At 35.8% G+C, this 21,677-nt stretch overlaps 1 protein-coding gene and 1 non-coding gene across 12 annotated transcripts in view; one reads left to right on the top strand and one right to left on the bottom strand.

Moving 5' to 3' along the window:
* The window catches only part of CSPP1 (centrosome and spindle pole associated protein 1), a 167,847-nt gene that overhangs the window by 9,699 nt on the left and 136,471 nt on the right, over positions 1-21,677 (top strand). For all 11 annotated transcript variants that reach the window (XM_045075701.1, XM_045075697.1, XM_045075703.1 and 8 more), the window contains exons 2-3: positions 2,046-2,154; positions 9,929-10,028. In XM_045075701.1, the coding sequence (XP_044931636.1) occupies positions 2,046-2,154; positions 9,929-10,028 (209 nt within the window). The remainder of the gene's footprint in view (positions 1-2,045; positions 2,155-9,928; positions 10,029-21,677) is intronic.
* LOC123390922 lies at positions 7,928-8,060 on the bottom strand. Its single transcript, XR_006605509.1, has one exon. It is a non-coding gene; the product is annotated as a U11 spliceosomal RNA (small nuclear RNA).

The following is a 21,677-nucleotide window of genomic DNA, read 5'->3' as shown; positions in this document are numbered from 1 at the left end:
TTGATCAGGATGCACTGCTGGTTGCAATGTAAAATGGTCCAGCTATGTCATACTTACAGGAACAGTTCTCCAGTTCCTCAAAATGTGAAACATGTTACATATGACTCAGTAATTCCACTCCTAGGTACATATCTAGCAGAACTCAAAGCATATGACCATGCAAAAACCTGAACACAAATGTTCATAGCAGCATTATTCATAAATAGCCCTCAGTTAGAAACAATCCAGATGTTCCATAATGGGTAAATAGGTAAACTGGAATTTCTGTATGATTGTATACTGCTTAGCAATAAAAATTCCTGCTACTTACTGATAGATGTAACTATAAGGATGAATCTCAAAAACATTTTTAAGTGAAAGAAGTCAGACTACATATTATATGATCAATTACATAATATTTCTGCATTTATCAAAAACCGTAGAGACAGAAAACAGATTGGTGGTTGCCTGAGTGGAGTGGAGTAAGAACTGACTACAAAACAGCACAGGGGAACTTCTTGGGGTCATAGAGGCATTAGAAAATGTGGTTATGGTGATAATTACACAACCATGAATTCACCAAAACTTAGGGAAACTGTTCAGTAAAGTGAGTAAATTTATGAATTTAAAAACAGTTCCAGACCTCACTGTAAAAAGAAAGGAATTCATGAGTCTATACTGATAATAAGCTGATAAAGACATGTGGAGGAAGGAAGGGCTTGTAGAATAGCATAAGTGCCAACTGGTAAATAAATACGCAGGGAGTGGTAGAATTGGAATATTAGAATTTTGTAGCCCTCTTGATTGAAAGATTGGATCAGTTAAGAATCACCAGTTGTTGCTACATCCAGGAAATTTTGAGCGGAAGTGTTTGTATGGTCTAAATGTATCTCCCTTTGGGCTGCATATTAGTTACAAGGGAAAGTAATGCAGAAATCAGGCAGCATATAGACCAGGCAATCAAAAATAATATAACTAATGAAGGGCAAATGGACATGCATGTCTCTAATTGTTGACACTTTGAAAGGACTCATCACCACTTAAGTAGTATTTCACCTGAGAATGCATAAATTGAATTTCAGTTAAAAAGGTACAGTAGGCAAACCTCAAAAGGGGAGGTTCTATTTGAAGTGTTCATGTTAGTTGGGCCATATTAAAACAAAAAACAAAAAACAAACAAACAGTATTATGAGACAAAGGAAGATTGTGGAAATGTTCCAGATTAAAGGAGGCTAATGACACATAACAAAGAATTGCAGCACTTGACCTGGACTGGATCTTGAGCTGGAGGGAGAGAAAAATAAGCTGTAAAGGACATTTGACAAAATTGGAACACAGATAGTGGATTAGATACAAAAAATAGTGTTGCTGAAGTTGATAATTATATTGAAGTCTGTAAGAACAAGCTAATTCTTAATATACTCATAAGTGTTTAGGGGTAAATGTATGTAATTCATCCTCTGAAAAATTTTAGAGGAAATTGTTTATGTAGAGAGAATGAACTTGTGTGCACAAGGAGCAAAGCAAGTTGTGCAAAAATCTTGAAATAGGTAAAGAATATACCAAGATTCATTGTGCTTTTCTTTTTTTAAAGAATTATTTTTATTAACATATAATGTATTATTTGCCCCAGGGGTACAGGTCTTTGAATCATCAGACTTACACATTTCACAGTACTCACCATAGCACATTGTTCTGTTCTTATTGTAACTTCTTTTGTTAAGTTTGAAATTACTGCCAAATAATTAAAGCACTTTTTTAAAAGGTTTTTGTTTTTGTTTTTTTGACTTATGGATCAAAGTGTGTGTGTGAATGTGAGGGAGAGAGAAAGAGATGATAATGGTAGTTGTGAATATTCTTTTTTATATCTTTTCAGATATTTAGTATGTATGTCATAGGTTTTGGGGGCGGGTTGGGAGAGAACCAAGCGGGCATATTTTGGCCAAGCTTATATGATTTTCTCAGTTTGGTAAGTGAAATTGAATACTGATGTGGGCTAAGTCTACATGTTGTTAATTATCCTAAAAATATTGTATAGCTGTGCTGATTCAAGTTTTGTTTTTCAGTATCTGCAAAATGGCTGATAATTTGGATGAGTTTATTGAAGAGCAAAAAGCCAAACTGGCCAAAGACAAGGCAGAATTGGAAAGTGATCCACCTTATATGGAAATGAAGGTAAAGCTAATAATTTTTTTTAGCATGTTTCATTAAAATTGTCTCTGAAGATTAGCTTTTTGTAAGTGCAAAATTCCTTTTCAGTGAGTGAGAATCTTCTGTTTCATACTTTTGTTTGGGTGTCTTGTCACCGAGTCTGAGAGCCTGATACTGGACAAGATTGCGTTGATTATGAATGTAGTTTTTCTGTTGTGTTGTTTTATATCTCACCGTTTCTTCTGTCTTACTAGGGTTTAATTAATAATTGTTGTGCTTCATAAAATGATTAGGAGACTACTTCTAGTATGAGGTACTTTCAGAATATGATAGATATAAAAAAAAGTTCTCATATTCTATGTATCTAAATGAAAAATACAACTTCAATAAATTAGTGTCTTAAAATTTTTTTAAATCTACAAAAGTGAATTTATTGAAATAGTTTATTTTGGTATATTTGCTTTCCAGATTAGAATTTGTTCAACTGTTTCTGAAAACAGTGTTTGAAAAAACTTCCTTAAAGCTTTCCTAGTTTTGGTGAAAGAGTAATTTGATCCATTTAGGAAATACTGAGTCTGTGCTAGGTACTATGCTAAGCTCTACTATAGCACTAATCTAGATAGATGGGGCACCTTGTCTCTTAAGCTCAGTGTATTGATAAGATATAGGATGTAGATTAATCTTGTTTTAATACAGTCCATTGTAATCAAAGTCCCCATATCTATTGGCTAACCCGACAGCCCTGGCTTACCTATTGCCCCATGTCTCATCTGGTTCAGCATTTGTCTTGGGCAAAGGTATGGAAAGTATGGGCATCTGGTTGACATGATAAATAATATGGTCACCCTAATTATGAGGGAATTTTACTTAAATAGATAACATTTATTGTGTGCTAGTTATGGAAGAGGCTTAATCTTTTATTCTGTTTTTTTAAAATTCCAGTATAATTAACATACAGTATTATATTAGTTTCTGGCGTACAGTGTACTGGTTTAGCAGTTCTATACATTACTCAGTGCTCATCATTCTAAGTATATGCCTAATGCTCTTCCCCTCCCACCTACCTCCCCTCTGGCAACCACCAGTTCTCCAAATTTAAAAGCCTGTTTTTGTTTGTCTTTTTTCCTTTGTTTTGTTTCTTAAATTCTATGAATGAGTAAAATCGTATGGTATTTGTCTTTCTCTGATTGACTTATTTCACTTAGTTTAATACCCTCTAGATTCATCCATGTTGTTTGCAAATGGTGAGAGTTCATTCTTTTTTATGGGTGAGCAATACTCTATGGGGTGTATATGTATGTGTGTGTAACTGTGGATAAATGCTTAGGTTGTTTCCATATCTTGCTCTTGTAAATAATACTGCAGTAAACATAGGGTTGCACGTATCTTTTTGAATTAATGTTTTCATTTGCTTTGGGTAAATACCCAGTAGTGGAAATAATGGATCATATGGTAATTTTACTTTTAATTTTTTGAGGAACCTCCACACTGATTTCCACAGTGGCTACACCGGTTTGCATTCCTACCAGCAGTACATGATTTTTTTCTCCACATCCTCACTAACACTTGTTTCTTGTGTTTTTTTATTGTTGCCATCCTGACAGGCGTTAAGGTGTTATCTTATTGTGGTTTTGATTTGCATTTCTCTGATGGTTAGTGATGGTGAACATTTTTTCATGTGTCTGGGCCATCTGTATGTCTTTTTAGGAAAAATGTGTATTCAGGTCCTTTACCCATTTTTAAATTGGGTTTTTGGAGTTGTTGTATTAAATTCTTCATTTATTTTGGATATTAACCTGGTATTGGCTATATCATTTGCAAATACCTTTTTCCATTCGGTGGGTTGTCTTGTTTTTTTACTGTGTTTTTTTAGTCACCATAAAATACATCATTAGTTTTTGATGCTTCCAAGATTATTTGTTTATGTGCAATTAATGCAATTAATAGTGGTCCATCCAATACGTACACTCCTTAATACCCACCTGCAGGCTCACCCATCCCCCGACTCTCTCCCCTCCGAAAAAAACCCCTTAGTTTGTTTCTCAGAGTCCACAGTCTATCATGGTTTGTCTGCCCCTCTGATTTCCCCAATTCACTTTTCCTTTCCTTGTTCTAATGTCTTCCGTGTTATTCCTTATGTTCCACAAGTAAGTGAAACCGTATAATTGACTCTCTCTGCTTGGCTTATTTCACTCAGCATAATCTTTTCCATTCCCATCCTTGTTGATGCAAAAGTTGGACATTTATCCTTTTTTCATGGCTGAGTACTATTCCATTGTATGTATGAACCACAGCCTCTTTATCCATTTATCTGTTGAAGGGCATCTCAGCTCTTTCCACAGTTTGGCTATTGTGGGGGTTGTCTTTTTGTTTTGTTGATGATTTCCTTTGTTGTGGGGAAACTTTGTTTTGATGCAGTTCCAATAGTTAAATTTTGCTGAAGGACACATATCTAGAAAAATCACGGTAAGGCCCATGTTTTAAGATCTTATTGCCTGTATTTTCTTCTAGGAGTTTTATGGTTTCAGACCTCACATTTAGGTCCTAATCCATTTTGAGTTTATTTTTGTGTATGGTGTGAGAAAAATCATCCAGTTTCTTTCATTCGCACGTTGCTGTCCAGTTTCCCCAACACCATTTGTGGAAGAGACCGTCTTTTTCCCCCTGCATATTCATGCCTCTGCTGCTGCTGCGGATTAGTTGACCACATATTTCTGGGTTTTCTAGTCTATTCTGTTGATCTGTGTGTCTATTTTTATACCATACTACTTTTATAATTAGAACCTCCTAGTATATCTTGAAATCTGGGATTATGGTACTTCCTGTATTTTGGTTTCTTTTTAAGTTTGCTTTGGCTTTTGGGGTCTTTTGTGGTTTCATACAAATTTTAGGATGATTCTATTTCTGTGAAAAATGCTGTTGGTATTTTGATAGAAATTGCATTAAATCTGTAGATTGCTTTGGGTAGTATAGATATTTGAACAAAGTTTGGTTTTCCAGTCCATTCCAGAGCATGGAATATCTAACCATTTGTTCATGTTGTCTTCAATTTCTTTCATCACAGTTTTATAGTTTTTACAGTATAAGTCTTTCACTTCCTTAATTAAGTTTATTCCTAGGTATTATTTTGGTGTAGTTATAAATGAAATTGTGTTTTTTTTTTACCCGATTTTTTTTATTGATTTTTAAATTTTTTTATTAACATATAATGTGTTATTAGCCCCAGGGGTATAGGTCTGTGAATCACTAGGTTTACACTTCACAGCACTCACTGCAGCACCTACCTTCCCCAGTGTCCATAACCCAATCACCCTCTCTACCCCCCTGAAATTGTTTTCTTGATTTCTGTTTCATGATAGAAACGCAATGGGTTTCTGAATATTTTCTTTTTTTTTTTTTAACCTATGGCCTTGTAGGTTTTCTGTATTTAATATCATCTACAAATAGTGAAAGTTTTATTTCTTCCTTACCATTTTGGAGGCCTTTTATTTCTTTAACTTGTCTGATTGCTGTGGCTAGGACTTTCAGTATTAATAAGTTGAATAAAAGTGGTAAAAGTGGACATCCCTGTTTTGTTCCTGATATTAGGGGGCAAGCATCAATTTTTCTGTTAATGTTGTTAGCTCTGGGATTTTCCCATATGGCCTTTGTTATGTTGCGGTATGTTCCCTCTAACTAGTTTGGTGAGAGTTTTTATCATAAGTGGATGTTGTACCTTGTCCAATGCTTTTTCTGCATCTACAGAAATGTATATATAGTTTTATCCTTTCTCTTGTTGATTTTATGTATTGTTTTGATTTGTGAATATTGAACTACCCTTGCATCCCAGAAATAAATCCCACTTGATCGTAGTGAACGTTTTTTTCTAAATGTAGTGTTGAATTTGGTTTGCTAATATTTCGTTGAGGACTTTTGCATCTATATTCATTAGAAATATGGGCCAGTAGTTCTCTTTTGGTATTGTCTTTATTTGATTTGAGAATGAATTTGGGAACTTTCCTTCCTCTTCTATTTTTTGGAATAGTTTGAAAAGAATAGGTATTAACTCTTCTTTAAAATGTTTGGTAGAATTCACCTGTGAAGCCATCTGATCTTGGACTTTTGTTCCTTGGCAGTTTTTGATTACTGTTTCAATTTCATTGCTGGTAATTGGTCTGGACACATTTTCTTTGACTTCCTGATTCAGATTTGGAACATTGTATGTTTCTAGGAATTGATCTATTCTAGGTTGTCTAATATGTAGGCATATAATTTTTCATATTCTTTTATATTTCTGTGGTGTTGGTTGTTTCTCCTTTCATTTCTGATTTTGTTGATTTGAGCCCTCTTTTGGTGAGTCTGGCTAAAGGCTTATCAGATTTTGTTGATTTTTACAAAGAACCACCTTCTGGTTTCATTGATCTGTTGTTTTTTTAGTTTCTATTTCATTTATTTCTGCTCTATTTCATTTATTTCTTTATTGTTTTCTTCTTTCTACTGGTTTGGGGTTTTGTTTGATGTAAGGTTAGGTTACTCTTTTGAGATTTTTCTTGCTTCTTGAGTTAGGTATATATTGCTTATAATCTTGCTTTTTAGAACAGCTTTTGCTGTATCCCAAACATTTTGGTCCATCATGTTTTCATTTTTATTCGTCTCTGTGTATTTTTAAATTTCATTTATATCTTGGGTGACCCATTCATTGTTTAGTAGCATGTTATTTAACCTGCATGTATTTGTCTTCATTCCAGTTTTTTTTTTTTTTTCTTGTGGTTGATTTTTAGTTTCTTATCATTATGGCCAGAAAAGATGCATGATATGACTAAATTTAATCTTTTTGAATTTGTTGGGACTTGTTGCCTAATATGTGATGTATTCTGGAGAATGTTTCATGTACACTTGAAAGGATTGTGTATTCTGCTGTTTTAGGATGAAATGTTTCTGAACGTATCTGTTAGATCCACCTATTCAATGTGTCATTTGAAGCCACTGTTTTCCTTGTTAATTTTCTGTAAAGATGATCTATCTGTTGTTGTTAGTGGGGTGTTAAAGTCTCCTGTTACTAGTATTACTACCAATACTATCATTACTATCAATAGTAGTATTGATTGGTACTTCCTTTATGTTAATTAATAGCTGCTTTATGTATTTGGGTGCTCCCATGTTGGGCGCATAAGTATTTACAATTGTTCTGTATTCTTGTTGAGTTAATCCCTTTATGATTGTGTAGTATTCTTTTTTTTTTAAAGATTTTTATTTTATTTATTTGACAGACAGAGATCACAAGTAGGCAGAGAGGCAGGCAGAGAGAGAGAGGAGAGCAGGCTTGCCGCTGAGCAGAGAGCCCGATGTGGGGCTCGATCCCAGGACCCTGAGATCATGACCTGAGCCCAAGGCAGCGGCTTAACCCACTGAGCCACCCAGGCACCCCTCTTTTTCTCTTGTTACAGTATTTGTTTTTGTTTTGTTTTTTCTTAAGATTTTATTTATGTATTTGACAAGTGGGCAGAGGCAGGCAGAGAGGGTGGGGGAGGCAGGCTCCCTGCTGAGCAGAGAGCCGGATGAGGGGGGCTCGATTTTCAGGACTCTGAGATCATGACCTGAGCCAAAGGCGGAGGCTTAACACATTGAGCCACCCAGGCGCCCCTGCAGTCTTTGTACTTCAATTTGAATGATAAATATTTTTCTATCCCTTCACTTTCTATCTGTCTATATCTTTTGGTCTTAAAAGAGTCTCTTGTAGGCAGCATATATATTATGTCTTGCCTTTTTTTTTTTCCCCTTCCCTTTTCTTTCTTTTTCTTTTTTTTTTTTTTTTAAATGGGGCACTGGGACCAATGATCACAGCTGCTCAGACACAAGAAAATTATGATTCTGAAATCTCTTAATGTCCATTTCACAGGAAGAGCAATGCAACTGCCCAACATGTGCCACTCATGACACAGCCCTTTTTTGTGTGTCTTGCTTTTTTATCCGTTTGTACCCCATGTCTTTTTGGAGCATTTAGTCCATTTACACTCAAAGTATTTATTGATAGGTATGTACTTACTGCCATTTTGTTAATTGTTTTAGTAGTTCTTTGTTCCTTTCTTCTCTTGCTCTCTTGTGCTTTGATGGGCTTTTTCCAGCGATATTCTTGTAGGTTTATATATTACCTTAGGCTTATATGTAACATCTTATGCATATAGCAAGCAGTCTATTAAGTTAATGGTTGCTTAAGTTTGAACCCATTATAAAGCTCTAGATTTTTACTCCTATCTCCCCTATGTTTTAGTTATATAGTGTCATATTTTACATTCTTTTATTTTGTGAATCCCATTACTTACTTTTTATAGATATATATTTTAAAAAGATTTTGTTCGATTGAGACAGAGCACAAGAGAGCACAAGCAGGGGGAGGGGCAGAGGGAGAGGGGAGAAGCAGGCCATCCGCTGAGCAGGGAGGCTGATGTGGGGCTTCATCATAGGACCCTGGAATCATAACCTGAGCTGAAGGCAGATGCTTAAGTGACTGAGCCACCCAGGTGCCCATATAGATGTATTTGATTTTACTTCTTTTGTGCTTTAACCTCTGTATTGGTTTTATAAGGGATTATTCTGTTTTACTATGTTAATATGTAGCTGTGAAATTTTTTCCTTTTCTACTTATCTTATTCCTGCTATGACCTTTCCTTTCCACACAAAGAATCCCCTTTAACATTTCTTGTAAGGCTAGTTTAGTGGTAATGAATTCCTTTAAGTTTTGTCTGGAAACCTTTATCTTCTATTCTGAATGCTAGCCTTGCTGGATAGATTATTCTTTGTTGCAGGGTTTTTCCTTTCATGGATGAGACTTAGTTTTAAGAGGCTACATTTATGATTCATATGAATCTATGAGATAGATACTGTTATGCTCATTTTCTAAGTGAGTAAACTGAGTTATGGGGAAGTTCATGTCACAGAGTTAGTAGAAGTAGGCTTTGATTTCTGACATCCTGACTGTAATACTTGCTCTCTTAACCATCATACTACGTTGCCGTCTTTCCATAAAAGCCGCTTTGGTCAAGGAGTTGTGTCAAGGACTTTCATGTATTATCTTACTGAATCATAATATCCCTGCTAAGTATGTGGACTATTTTTGTTTTACAGATCACAAAAGTGAAGCTCAAAGGGGTTAATTCATCCAAGTACACACAGTCGTGGCTTCATGGTCCAGCCCTGAAGTCTGTGGTTATGAACTACTCTTTTCTTAGGACTAGGTTATAGTGTTTGAAAAGAGTTATTACATATAATTTTATTATAATTATTATTGTTAAGTAGTACATAAATCATGATCTTTAAGTCTTAATTCAAGTATCACTGCTCAGTTAGGTCTTTCAGTCCCTGCTGCATCATTTATGGTTGTTCTTACCATGCTTCATTTTTCCCCATAGACCTTACCGGTTACTCTCTATGTATTACATAGTCTACTTACATACTCTCTATGTATTACATAGTCTACTTACATATTATGTTTATCGTTTGTCCCCTCAGTAGTTTGAATTCTATGATGGCAGAGATTCTCATATGTTCTTTTCATTTGTGTTTCCAGTGCCTGGGACACTATGTAGTAGGAACTCAGTGAGTATTTGTTGTTAAATGAATTCTAATATTTAATTAGAATTTACTACATTTATTACAGTGTTAAATACTTTTGGTTAATTCCTCAGATGTAACACTTAAATTTTTTCTATGATGCATTATGTAATTTGGCCAAGTCATTTAATTAGAGTGTTGAGTGTACAGTGTATATTTAATGTAGATTATTTCCCCCTTACTTTTGTAAATATAATGTCTCTTTCAGGGAAAGGCATCGGAGAAGCTTTCTGAAAACAGTAAAATATTAATCTCCATGGCTAAGGAAAACATACCACCAAACAGTCAACAGACCAGGAATTCTTTAGGTATGTCATTAGGTTTGTCAAATTGATTTTAAAGTATTCTTAGCAGGCTGTTGTGAAAGAGCTTTGTATTTTCAGAAAAATAGATTTCTTTGGAATTGCAGTAACTCTTTGATTTCTGGAATCTTACATATGACTGTACTGTCTGCAAAGGAAATATAATGCATACTGAGAACCACCTACCCATTTTAAATGATATTCTTTTATAATCTATGGGAATCATGGCAGTAAGTATATACAATATAGTTAAAAATTAATTGAAAAATTTGAATGGAATTTGTGTGTGAGAGGATAAATGTGTTAACTGCATAAAAATGATGGATGTTTATTTAAAAATCAGAGATGCTTAGAGGCTACAAAATGCTAGTGAACATTTTAATTATAGATTACTATATTAGAATTGTACAAAAGTTAATATTGCAGCTATACTGAGTTTTTTTTTTTATCATGGTCTGTTGTGAAAATATGTAGAGATTTTTTAATGAAGTATAAATAACATTACAGTGTTATTATATTCAGGTGTACAAACGATTGAACAATTCTGTATATTACTCGTTGCTTACTACGATAAGGTCATCATACAACATTATTGTGGTATTACTGACTCTATTCCTTATGCTATATTTTTCATCTTTGTTTGGATTTTTATCTATTTCACCTGTCCCCTCATTCACTTTACCTTTGGCAACCACCAGTTCAGTTTGCTATATTTGAGCTGGTTTTTCTGTTTGCTTTGTTTTTTAGATTCACATGTAAGTGAAATGATACAGTATTTGTCTTTCTCTGTCTGACTTATTTCAGTTACCACAATACCCTTTAGATCCATCCGTGTTGTTGCAAGTGGCAAGATCTTGCCCTTTCTTATGGCTAATATTCATTTCTTATATGTAACCACGTCATCTTTATACGTTTGCTGTTGATGGATACTGGGTTGCTTCCCTATCTTTTTATTGTAAATAATACTGTAGTGCGCTTAGGGGTGATATCTTTTCAAAATAACATTTTTGTTTTGTTTGGTTAAGTAACCAGTGATGAAATTACTAGGTCATATGTTACATTTATTTTTAATTTTTTGAGCCATCTCCATGCTGTTTTCTATGATGGCTAAACCAGTTTACATTCACAGCAGTAGTGTACAAAGGTTCCTTTTTCTCCACGTGATTTTCTCCACATGCTTTTTCTTCACTTGTTGTTCCTTATGTTTTGATTGTAGCCATTCTGGCAGGTATAAATATGGTTTTGATTTGTATTTCCCTGTTGATTTATGGTGATGAACATCTTTTTATGTGTCTGTTGGTTATCTTTATGTCTTCTTTGGAAAAATGTCTCTTCCTGTCTTCTGCCCATTTTTTAACTATATTACATGTTTTGTTTTGTTGGTTTTTTTTTGGTGTTGCCTTAGTTCTTTATATATTTTTGGTATTAAACCCCTTACTGGATGAATTGTTGGTAAATATCTTCTTCTCTTCAGTGGGTTGTCTTGTTTTGTTGATGGTTTCCTTCATTGTGCAAAAGCTTTTTATTTTAGCGTAGTCCCAGTATTTTGTTTTTGCTTTTGTTTTCTTGCCTTAGGAGACATACATAGAAAAATGATGCTAAGACTGCTGTCAGAGGGATTATTGCCTGTGTTTTCTTCTAGGAGTTCATGGTTTCAGGTCTCACATTTAGGTGTCTGTCACATTTGAGTTTATTTCTGTGTGTGGTGTACAAAAGTCATCCAGTTCCATTCTTTTGCATGTAGCTATCTAGTTTTCCCAACACCATTTTTTAAAGAGATTATCTTTTCCCCATTGTATATTCTTGGCTTCCTTTGTCATAGATTAATTGAACATGTAAGTGTGGATTTAGTTCTGGGCTAGTTATTCTGCTTCATTTATCTGTGTGTCTGTTTTTGTACCAGTACCATAGTGCTTGGATGACTACAGCTTTGTAGTGTATTTTGGAATCTCTTATTGTGATACCTTCAACTTTGTTCTTTCTCAATATTGCTTTGACTGTTCAGGATCTTTTTATTTATTTTAAAGGTTTATTTATTTGTCAGAGAGTAAGAGAGCATGTGAGCATGAGCAGGGGGAAGGGCAGAGGGAAAGAATCCCAAGCAGACTCCCTGCTGAACGTGGAACTTTATGCTGAGCTTGATCCCCAGACTCTGAGATCACAATCTGAGTTGAAATCAAGAGTCAGATGCCCAGCTGACTGAGTCACCCAGGAGCCCCCAGGCTCTTTTTAAATTTTAGTATTGTATTTTGGAAAAGCTCCTTTATTTTTAAGGACCCCAGTTTCCTTATTTGTAACATAAAGAAGTTGGGTTATCTTCCAGACCTAAATTTTTATGAATTGAAATTTTGATTATTGCCAAAGATAATTTTTTAAAAGTAGATTCTCTTAAGCAATAAGGTTAGACAGAATCACTTTGAAATTCTGGGTTACAGCTTACTCTGGATTGTACCTGTCATGCCTTCATGACCTGGCACAGGTTATTTAAACTCTGTTTCCTTATCTTAAGAATTGGCATCTACCTTAAAAAGGTTATTGTAGCAATAATTGAGTACATGTGAAAAGATCACTGGCACATAGTTGGTAATAAATCCTTATTTTGTGACCTCATATCTTTTTTAATGTAGGTTTTGGTTTTTGAGAATTAAGAATTTAAGAATTATTCTTTATTACATGCACAAATGATAGATAGTTTAAAGTCTAGTTTAAAGACAGTGACCTCTGTTTATTCCTTAATTGGTGTTCTTTAGGGCAATGTCTTAGGCCTTTTTGTTTCATACATTCCCTGACTGACCTTATCCACTCAAGAGGCTTTATATGCCATCAGTGTGTTCATGACCCCTAAATCTGTATTCCAATCCTGATTTTTTTTTTAATTGAACTCTGGACCCATATGTCTAATTTCCTATTGGACATCTATACTTGGATGTCATGGGCTCAAAATTAACATATGCAAGATTATCTTTTTTCTTAAACTTTCTGGTACTCTCATGAGGTGTTGCTTAGTAATCCTCGACTCCCTTTGTCCCTTTGTCTCCCACAGCAAGTAATTACATAAGTTCATTTGACTGTGCTGCTTGAATTTAAAAATAAGTTGATTTTTCTCTAATCCCACAAACATTATTTTATGCAGGCCTATGCTGTCTCAGATTTTTTTCTAATGTTCTTTTTGTTTTATGGTCTAGCACCCCCCCAACTAAGTCTGCACTGCCCTCATTATCCTTTCAGAAAACAAAGGATCACATTAATCTTCCTCAGCTCCTTCAGTGTATTCTTGTTTACTGTATGATAATTTTATCCTTTTATTGCTTTTCCAAGACTGTGTTGGCTGTTTATGCCTTGTGCTTCTGTCCTGTTGATTTTCCCCATGAAGTGTTGTTTTGAATTTACTTAGCTGTCTCTTTTACTGCAGTGGTATACCAGCTTGCCTGGCATTGTATATTTGCTGCCTAGCATAGTTCCTGGCACTTTATTAAAGATGTTGTAAGTGAATGAAGGTTCCGATTGCAAAAATAAACTATTCTGTTAGGTGTGTAAAATTTAATTTTCATAGTGTTTTATTGCCAGCTGAAACAACAATTGTTTTTGTGCTTTGAATCTTATTAAAGAATAATATATAATTTGATTGATTTGATAACTTATCAGTATTCAGGTACTGACTGGCTTGAATAATTGTGGCCTTAAAATTAGGCCAAATGCACATGAAAAGATGCTAAACATCACTAGTCATGAGGAAAATGCAAATTAAAACTACAAAGAGACCACATCATGCCTGTTAGAATGGTCATCATCAAAAAGACAGATAACAAATGCTGGCATGGAACCCTTGATTGCACACTACTGTTGAGTTGAAGACATGCATAGTTAAATAAGTCAGAAAAATATAGTGCATGATCTCACATGTGGAATATAAACAGAATACAAAACCAAACTCAGAAAAAGAACTCAGATTTGTGGTTACCAGAGGTGAAGGGTGGGGGCAGGGGAATTAGAGGAAGGTGGTCAACAGACCTTAATTTCCAGTTATAAATAACTACAGTGTTTAAAAATAAATAATATGTAGATACATATTAGGGAAATAATGTATAACATGATGATTACAGCTAACATTGCTGTGTGACTTCTAGGAAATTTGTTGAGAGTCAGTTCTAAGAGTTCTCATCAGAAGGAAAATGTTTGTCTTTTTTTTCTTGCCTTTTCATTGTATCTATACAAGAAGATGGATGCTAGCAGAACCTATTGTGGTGATTATTCCACAGTATATTTAAATCAAACAGTCAAGCTATATGCCTTAAAGTTACACAGTGATGTATGTCAGTTATTTCTCAATAAGACTGGAAAGAAGTCAGGCCAAATATGTAGTTTGTCATGATGGGAAAATTGTAAAAGAGTTTGGTATTAGAGAGTTTTCTTTCTTTCCTTTTTTCTTTTTTTTGAGAGTTTTCTCATGTGGTTTCTTACAGGACTTAGGAAGCAAACTGGTCTAAAAAGGTCAAATTTGGAAATTATATTTTGAATTAAGTTCTTTGATACCCTACTTGAATAAGTAATTAAGCACAGTAGTTATCAATAATATATAAACTGGCAATATTCATTTAGCGAGTGAAAATCTATTGATAGCTCATGATGCAGCTATCATGAAACCCACTGCATTTTTCTGATTTTTCTAAATTCATATCAGTTAGTGGTAATATTTATGGGTAATGCTTATCCATGTAGCTTATTCTTCCATTCTCATTCTGTACCTCACACAGAACTATTTCAGGAGTTGGTTTTTGACACCCGACTACCCAGGATTGAACCGAACTTCACAGTTTAAGGGCATAGTCCTCCACAAGGCTTCTCTTACTTTGGACATCAGTAGCTAGTTTTATTGGAGTCCACAGGCTATCCTCTATTCTGGCTACAAATATGGGGGTTTCTACTACCCTGTCAAATTTTATAAATCACTAGAATGACTTACAGAACTCAGGAAAGTGCTATACTTCATGATTACAGTTCTGTTGTAGCACAGGCCTCAGATTAGAACTAGTCAAAGAGGAGAGATGGATTAGGAGTGGTCCGCATGTGAAGCTTCTGTCAGCCTCAGGACATGTTACCCTCCTCTCTTGCAAATTCATTGATTGCCAGCCAGCATGCCCACCTGAGTTTCAGTGTCCAGAGCTTTTACTGAGATTTCACTGGCCCTTTTACTGAGATTTCCCTCAGCCTCCAGACTCCCTATTTTTACCTGAGGTCTGGCTGATGTTAAATGGTTGAAGGGTCTAACCCTCTAATCACATCTTTCCAGTGTGGTCTTTCTGATGTGACCAGCTCACATCTATGTTATCTCTTCAGCATAAACTATGTAGGAGCTGACCATGAATCTGTATAAACTATTGGGTATGGGTCCCAGGGACCTACCATGAATATTCCAAGCCTCTCATCACTCGGAATATTCCAAGGATTTAGAAATTAACCTTCTAGGAACCAGGACAAAGGATAGTGAAGTTCTTTATTTTATATAGCATGTACATGGTTTAGTCTATGTAAGTCAATGAAATTATGTCGTTAGTAGGAATTTGTTAGAATAATTTAGGTTTAATGAAATATGGGAGTCAGCTGAAAATGACCTGTAGAAGCAAATAATACTTTCTACACCATATCTAGGCACATTAGTGATTTTTTAGTTAAAAGGAATTAGTCGACTTTTACTAACTCCTTATTGTATTTGTAACCATTATTATTATTATTTTTTAAAGATTTTATTTATTTATTTGACAGAGAGAGACCACAAGTAGACAGAGAGGCAGGCAGAGAGAGAGAGAGGAGGAAGCAGGCTCCCCGATGAGCAGAGAGCCCGATGTGGGACTCGATCCCAGGACCCTGAGATCATGACCCGAGCCGAAGGCAGCGGCTTAACCCACTGAGCTACCCAGGCGCCCTGTAACCATTATTAGAAGTGCTTTCTGTAATTTTTTAAGTGTTTAGGTCTATGTACCTCAGTTAAATATCATCTTTTTAAGCTTTTCTCTTTCTTAGAGAAATTGAATATTTTCATTTAGATTGAGCATTATTACTTTTTTTTTTTTTTTAAAGAATTTATTTATTTATTTGACAGAGAGAGAGAACACAAGCAGGGGGAGTGGGAGAGGGAGAAGCAGGCTTCCCGCTGAGCAAAGAGCCTGATGTGTGGCTTGATCCCAGGACCCTGAGGTCATGCCCTGAGCTGAAGGCAGACGCTTAATGACTGAGCCACCCAGGCGCCCTGAGAATTATTACTTTGATTCTAATGCTTTATATCCTAGAAGATATTTTAATAATTGACATAATATAGCCAGTACTTTCAACATTTTTTCATATATACCTATTTTTAACCCACCATCCATAGATTGTTTCTGCTACGTTTGAAAGGTAGCTCAAATGGTGAAGATAGAAGCATTGCTTTGTTTTGAGTTTTGTCAAAAAATTTTTTCTAGTAAAGAAATAAAATTTGCACATGCAAAATGATAAAGTGTATAGAACAGAGACCCCCTGGTTGGCTCAGTTGGTTGGGCATCCAACTCTTGATTTCAGCTCAGGTCATGATCTCAGAGTCTTGAGATTGAGCCCTGTGTTGAGTTCTGTGTCCAGCAGGAAGTCTGCTTCTCTCTCTCTCTGTCTCTCCCCTGCCCCTCCCCTTGCTCGTGCTCTCCCTCTTTTTCTAAAATAAATAAATAAATCTTTTTTAAAAGTACATAATAGTTTGAAAATTTGTGACCTTCCCAACCCTACCCTTTAGTCTTCTCTTAAGCAGTATCTTGTATATAATTTCATGGTTAGACTGTGCGTATGTGTATATACCCCTTCTTTTTCTCTATATCTGGTATTATAGATCCTGTTCTGTATTTGAAAATACTAGTTTTGTGATTTACAGTATAGGGACATGACCACAGCCTTTTGAGATTAAAAAGCAGTGGTATGCATCTATTTGACCTGGAGCAGTTCCTGTCTAAGGTTTTCATTATAGATGCAAGAAAAAAGTGTCCTAATTGTGGCAGCCATTATTGAATGGGGGAATACAGAGGAAAACATGTAGAAAGAATTTTTGCAACTCAGATATAACTTGTAAATACTGAAAAGCCAGTTATATTCCAAAAAAGAAACTGAAATTTTAGTTAAAAAAAGGTAACCTAGACCTGGGCATAAAACTGTATTAGCCAGCCTTTATCTCTGTGTATAAAGAAAGTTCATTGTGTACCAAACTTGTACTTGCTGTGGATTATGGAAGATGTCATATAGCACTTACTGTGTTATATTGAAATTCTATGCTTGCTTGTTTATTGTCTAGATGCTGTTCTTTGCTTTTGGGCAAAGACTTATATACCTGTTTATCTCCCCAAGACCAGCAAAGTACCTGGCGTATAGGTGGTGCTCAGTAAATATTAAATGAAGATTTACTGAGTCAGTATGTATCTTGGAGGAGAGGTTAGCTTTTAAATGTGGCAATGTTGAAATTTATTTTGAAAAACTAAATACAGAGTAAGAAGAAATCCATTAAGAAACTTAATATTTTCAGTAACTTTAATAAAATTTAATAAAATTTCATGAATTAAAGGAAATACTAAAGACAATTTTCTTTTTTTAAAGACTTTACTTACTAGAGAGAGAACGAGAGCGCGCAAGCATGAGAACAGGGAGGGTAAGAGGGAGAAGCAAACGCCCCACTGAGCAGGGAGCCCAATGCAGGACTCGATCCTGGGACTCCAGGATCTTGACCTGACCTGAGGGCAGTTGCCTAACAACTGATTCACCCAGTTGCCCTAAAAACAATTTTCTATCAAAAACGGTCTCACTGGGGCGCCTGGGTGGCTCAGTGGGTTAAGCCTCTGCCTTTAGCTCAGGTCATGATCTCAGGGTCCTGGGATTGAGCCCTACACCGGGCTCTCTGCTCAGCAGGGAGCCTGCTTCCCCCTCTCTCTCTGAATGGCTCTCTGCCTACTTGTGATCTCTCTCTGTCAAATAAATATATAAAACCTTAAAAAAAAAATGGTCTCATTAATAAGAAGAAAAAGATGTTAGGTTAACCTTAGATAAATCTTCAAATTCAGCAATTAATATGTCACTGTATTTGTCAGTGTTCTTCAGAGAACCACAAGAATGTGTATGTATAAGTAAATACATATAATACATAAATAAACACCCACACACATATTTAGAGAGAGAGAAATAATTAAGGACTTGGCTTGTGATTATGGAGGCTGGAAAGTCTAATATCTGTAAGGTAAGCTGTGAAGCTGGTGACCCAGGGAAGAGCTGATGTTGCAGTTCTAAGTCTGGAGATTGTTGGCAGAATTCCTTCTTGCTTGGAAAAGGTCAGCCTTCATTAAGGCCTTCCACTGATGGAATGAGGCCCACTCACATTATGGAGGGCAGGTTGCTTTACTCAGAGTCCACCAGTTTAAGTGTTTATCTCATCCAAAAAGTGCTCTCACAGAAACATTCATAGTAACATTTGACCAAATATCTGGACACCATGGCCCAGCCAAGTAGGCCCCTAGAATTAACCATCAGAGTCACTAATGGAATCTTTTCTTTTTTTGACTTTCTTTACAAGTGGTATAGAAAAAAATGTTAAAAACTCATTGTAAGTAGGGGGTACCTCGGTGGCTCAGTTGGTTAAGCAACTGCTTTTGGCTCAGGTCATGGTCCTGGAGTCCTGGGATCGAGTCCCACATCCGGCTCCCAGCTCCGCGAGGAGTCTGCTTCTCACTCTGACCTTTTCCCCTCTCATGCTCTCTCTCTTACTCTATCAAATAAATCTTTCTTATTTTTTTTTAAAGATTTTATTTATTTATTTGGGGCACCTTGGTGGCTCAGTAGGTTAAAGCCTCTGCCTTCGGCTCGGGTCATGATCCCAGGGTCCTGGGATAGAGCCCTGCATTGGGCTCTCAGCTCAGCGGGGAGCCTGCTTCCCTTCCTCTCTCTCTGCCTGCCTCTCTCCCTCCTTGTGATCTCTGTCTGTCAAATAAATAAATAAATAAATAAAATCTAAAAAAAAAAAAAAGATTTTATTTATTTATTTGACAGACAGAGATCACAAGGAGGCAGAGAGGCAGGCAGAGGAGGGGAAAGCAGGCTCCTTGCTGAGCAGATAGCTCAATGCGGGGCTTGATCCCAAGACCCTGGAATTATGACCTGAACTGAAGGCAGAGGCTTTAACTCACTGAGCCACCCAGGCACCCTCAAATAAATATTTAAAAAAAAAAAAAATGGAAGTAGGATTTCACATAATTGTTAGCACCAGTAAATCTTTAGTGTTTGCTGACTTGTTTAATATTGCAGTTGTGTTATGTGGACAAGTTAGACCTCTTAGACAAAATTGATAAATTACTAGAAAGACTCAAATTACTGAAATTAATTGAAGAAGAAATGCAAAATCTAAATAGACATATAACATGTAACGAAATTGAAATCTTCATTACAAGTCTTTCACAAAGAAAAGCCTAGGCCTGGATGGTTTTGTTGTTGAAATCTACCAAATGTTTAAAGGAGCTGGTGATTCACAGACCTGTACCCCTGGGGATAAAAATATATGTTTATAAAAAATAAAAAATTAAAAAAAAAAATAAAGGAGCAATAATACCATTCCTTTATAAACTTGAAGCAAAAGAGAAAGGCACACTTCCCAACATATATTGTGAGGCCAGTATTATCCTAATATCAAGGCCAGATGAAATTTTTGTAAGAAAAGTAAATTACAAGGTAGTATGTCTTTTGAATATTGATTCAGAAATCATAAACAAAATATTAACAGATTGAATCTAACAACATATAAAAATGATTATACACTCTGGCCAAGTGAGCTTTATCATAGCAATGCAAGTTTTTAGTCTTAATATTTCAAAATTAATATATACCAGATTAATAGAATTACGGACAGAAAGCACATGGTTTTCTCAATAGTTGCAGAAAAAGCATTTGACCAAATCCAACACCGATTTATAATAAAAACTGTCAACAAACTTGGAATAGAAGAGATCTTTCAATTCTGAAATAGGGCATCTGTGAAAAACCTATAGCCAGCATCACACTTAATAGTTTATGACTACAAAGCTTTCCTTCTAAGAGCAGGAAAAAGACAAGATGTGTAAAGTTACCACGTCATTCAGCTTTGTGCTGAGGGTTCTAGCCAGTGTAATGAAAGACTACAAGAAATACAAAGCATCAAAGTTAGAAGTAAAACTGTCCTTGTTTGCAGATGGCATGATTCTGTTTGGAGAAATCCTAAGGACTCCACAAAAAAACTATTAGAAATCACGAGCTTATTAGCAAGTTCACAGAATATGAGATCAATTAAAAAAAAGTTGCTTCTTTATATTAGCAATGAACAATATGAAAATATTAAGTAAACTGTTCAGTTCCAGTAAATGGTGTAGTGCAGTAAAAAGAGATCTCCTTGGATTCTTGTGTGTTTTTCATGGTCTTTAGTGCAATATTGTAAACTTTGGGTTACACCCTGGAATCCATACAAAGTGCCGCTAGTGATGCTGGGAGTGCCCCCAAGAAGCAAAGTCCTATTACAATAAAAATTGAATTGGTTGATAGGTTGATTAAGGTCTACTGCTGTGGTTGGCTCAGCATTTCAAGATCATCGAATTCTGTGTTAAGGACCACTGTGAAAAAGAAAAAAAAAAGGAAATTCATGAAGCCATTGTTCTGCTACGCCAGCAGGTGTGAAAACCTTGCACTTTTTGAGAATGCCTTTTCATGTTTTATTGAAAATAGAAACTTTATGTGGGTGCAGGATTGCTATAAGAAAGGCATACCTATATACTGTACTATGATTTGAGGAAAAGCAAAGTTATCATGTGGCAACTTAAAGCAAAAGGAAGATGAAGAATCTAAAGGTAGAGAATTTAATGCCAGCAAGGGATGGTTGGATAATTTTGGAAGGAGGTTTATCTTAATGCCAAGATAGCAGGGGAAGCAGCTCCTGCAAATGAGGAGGCAGCAGACAAATTCCCAGATGCCATTAAGAAAATCATTGAGGAGAAAGAATATCTGATTGAACAAGTTTTAATGCAGATGAAGGTCCCCTATTTCGAAAATAAAAATACCACAAAGGACACATGTTAGTAAGGAAAAGAAGCAGTTGATATTGGACAGTGCCCCTGACTGCCCAGAACCCCATGATTTCAACACTGAAGATGTTGAATATTCTACTTGCCCCCAAACACAGCATCTTTTTATTTAGCCTCTAAATCAAGGGGTTATATGGACCTTTGTAGCTCATTACATATGGTACTCCATGGAGAGGATTGTCAGCAGTATGGAAGAGAGAACCCTGGTAGGGAGAGCACCGTGAAAGTCTGGAAGGTTTGAAGAGGTCATCATTTGTATAGGAAAAGCCATGAAAGCCATTAGGGCTGCAGCAATAAATTCCTGCCGGAGAAAACTGTCTTCAGATGTTGTGCATGACTTCATAGGATTTATAGCAGAGCCAGGCAAGAAACTTATGAAAGAGATTGTGGATATGGCCAAGAAAAAAAAAAAAAGATTTCAAGATAAGAATCTTGGAGAAGTTCAAGAGTAAGTAGACGCCATGCCAGAGGAATTAATAGAAGATGACTCAGTGGAGATGAGTACTTCCAAACCATGGCAAATGATGAGAAGAAAGACCTCGAAGAGCAGTGA

Source organism: Mustela putorius, unplaced genomic scaffold (assembly GCF_011764305.1).
Source record: "Mustela putorius furo isolate JIRA1106 unplaced genomic scaffold, ASM1176430v1.1 tig00000151_pilon_pilon_pilon, whole genome shotgun sequence".
Lineage (NCBI taxonomy): Eukaryota > Metazoa > Chordata > Mammalia > Carnivora > Mustelidae > Mustela > Mustela putorius.
Note: the sequence above shows the minus strand (reverse complement) of the source record. Positions and strands in the feature narration are given on the sequence as shown.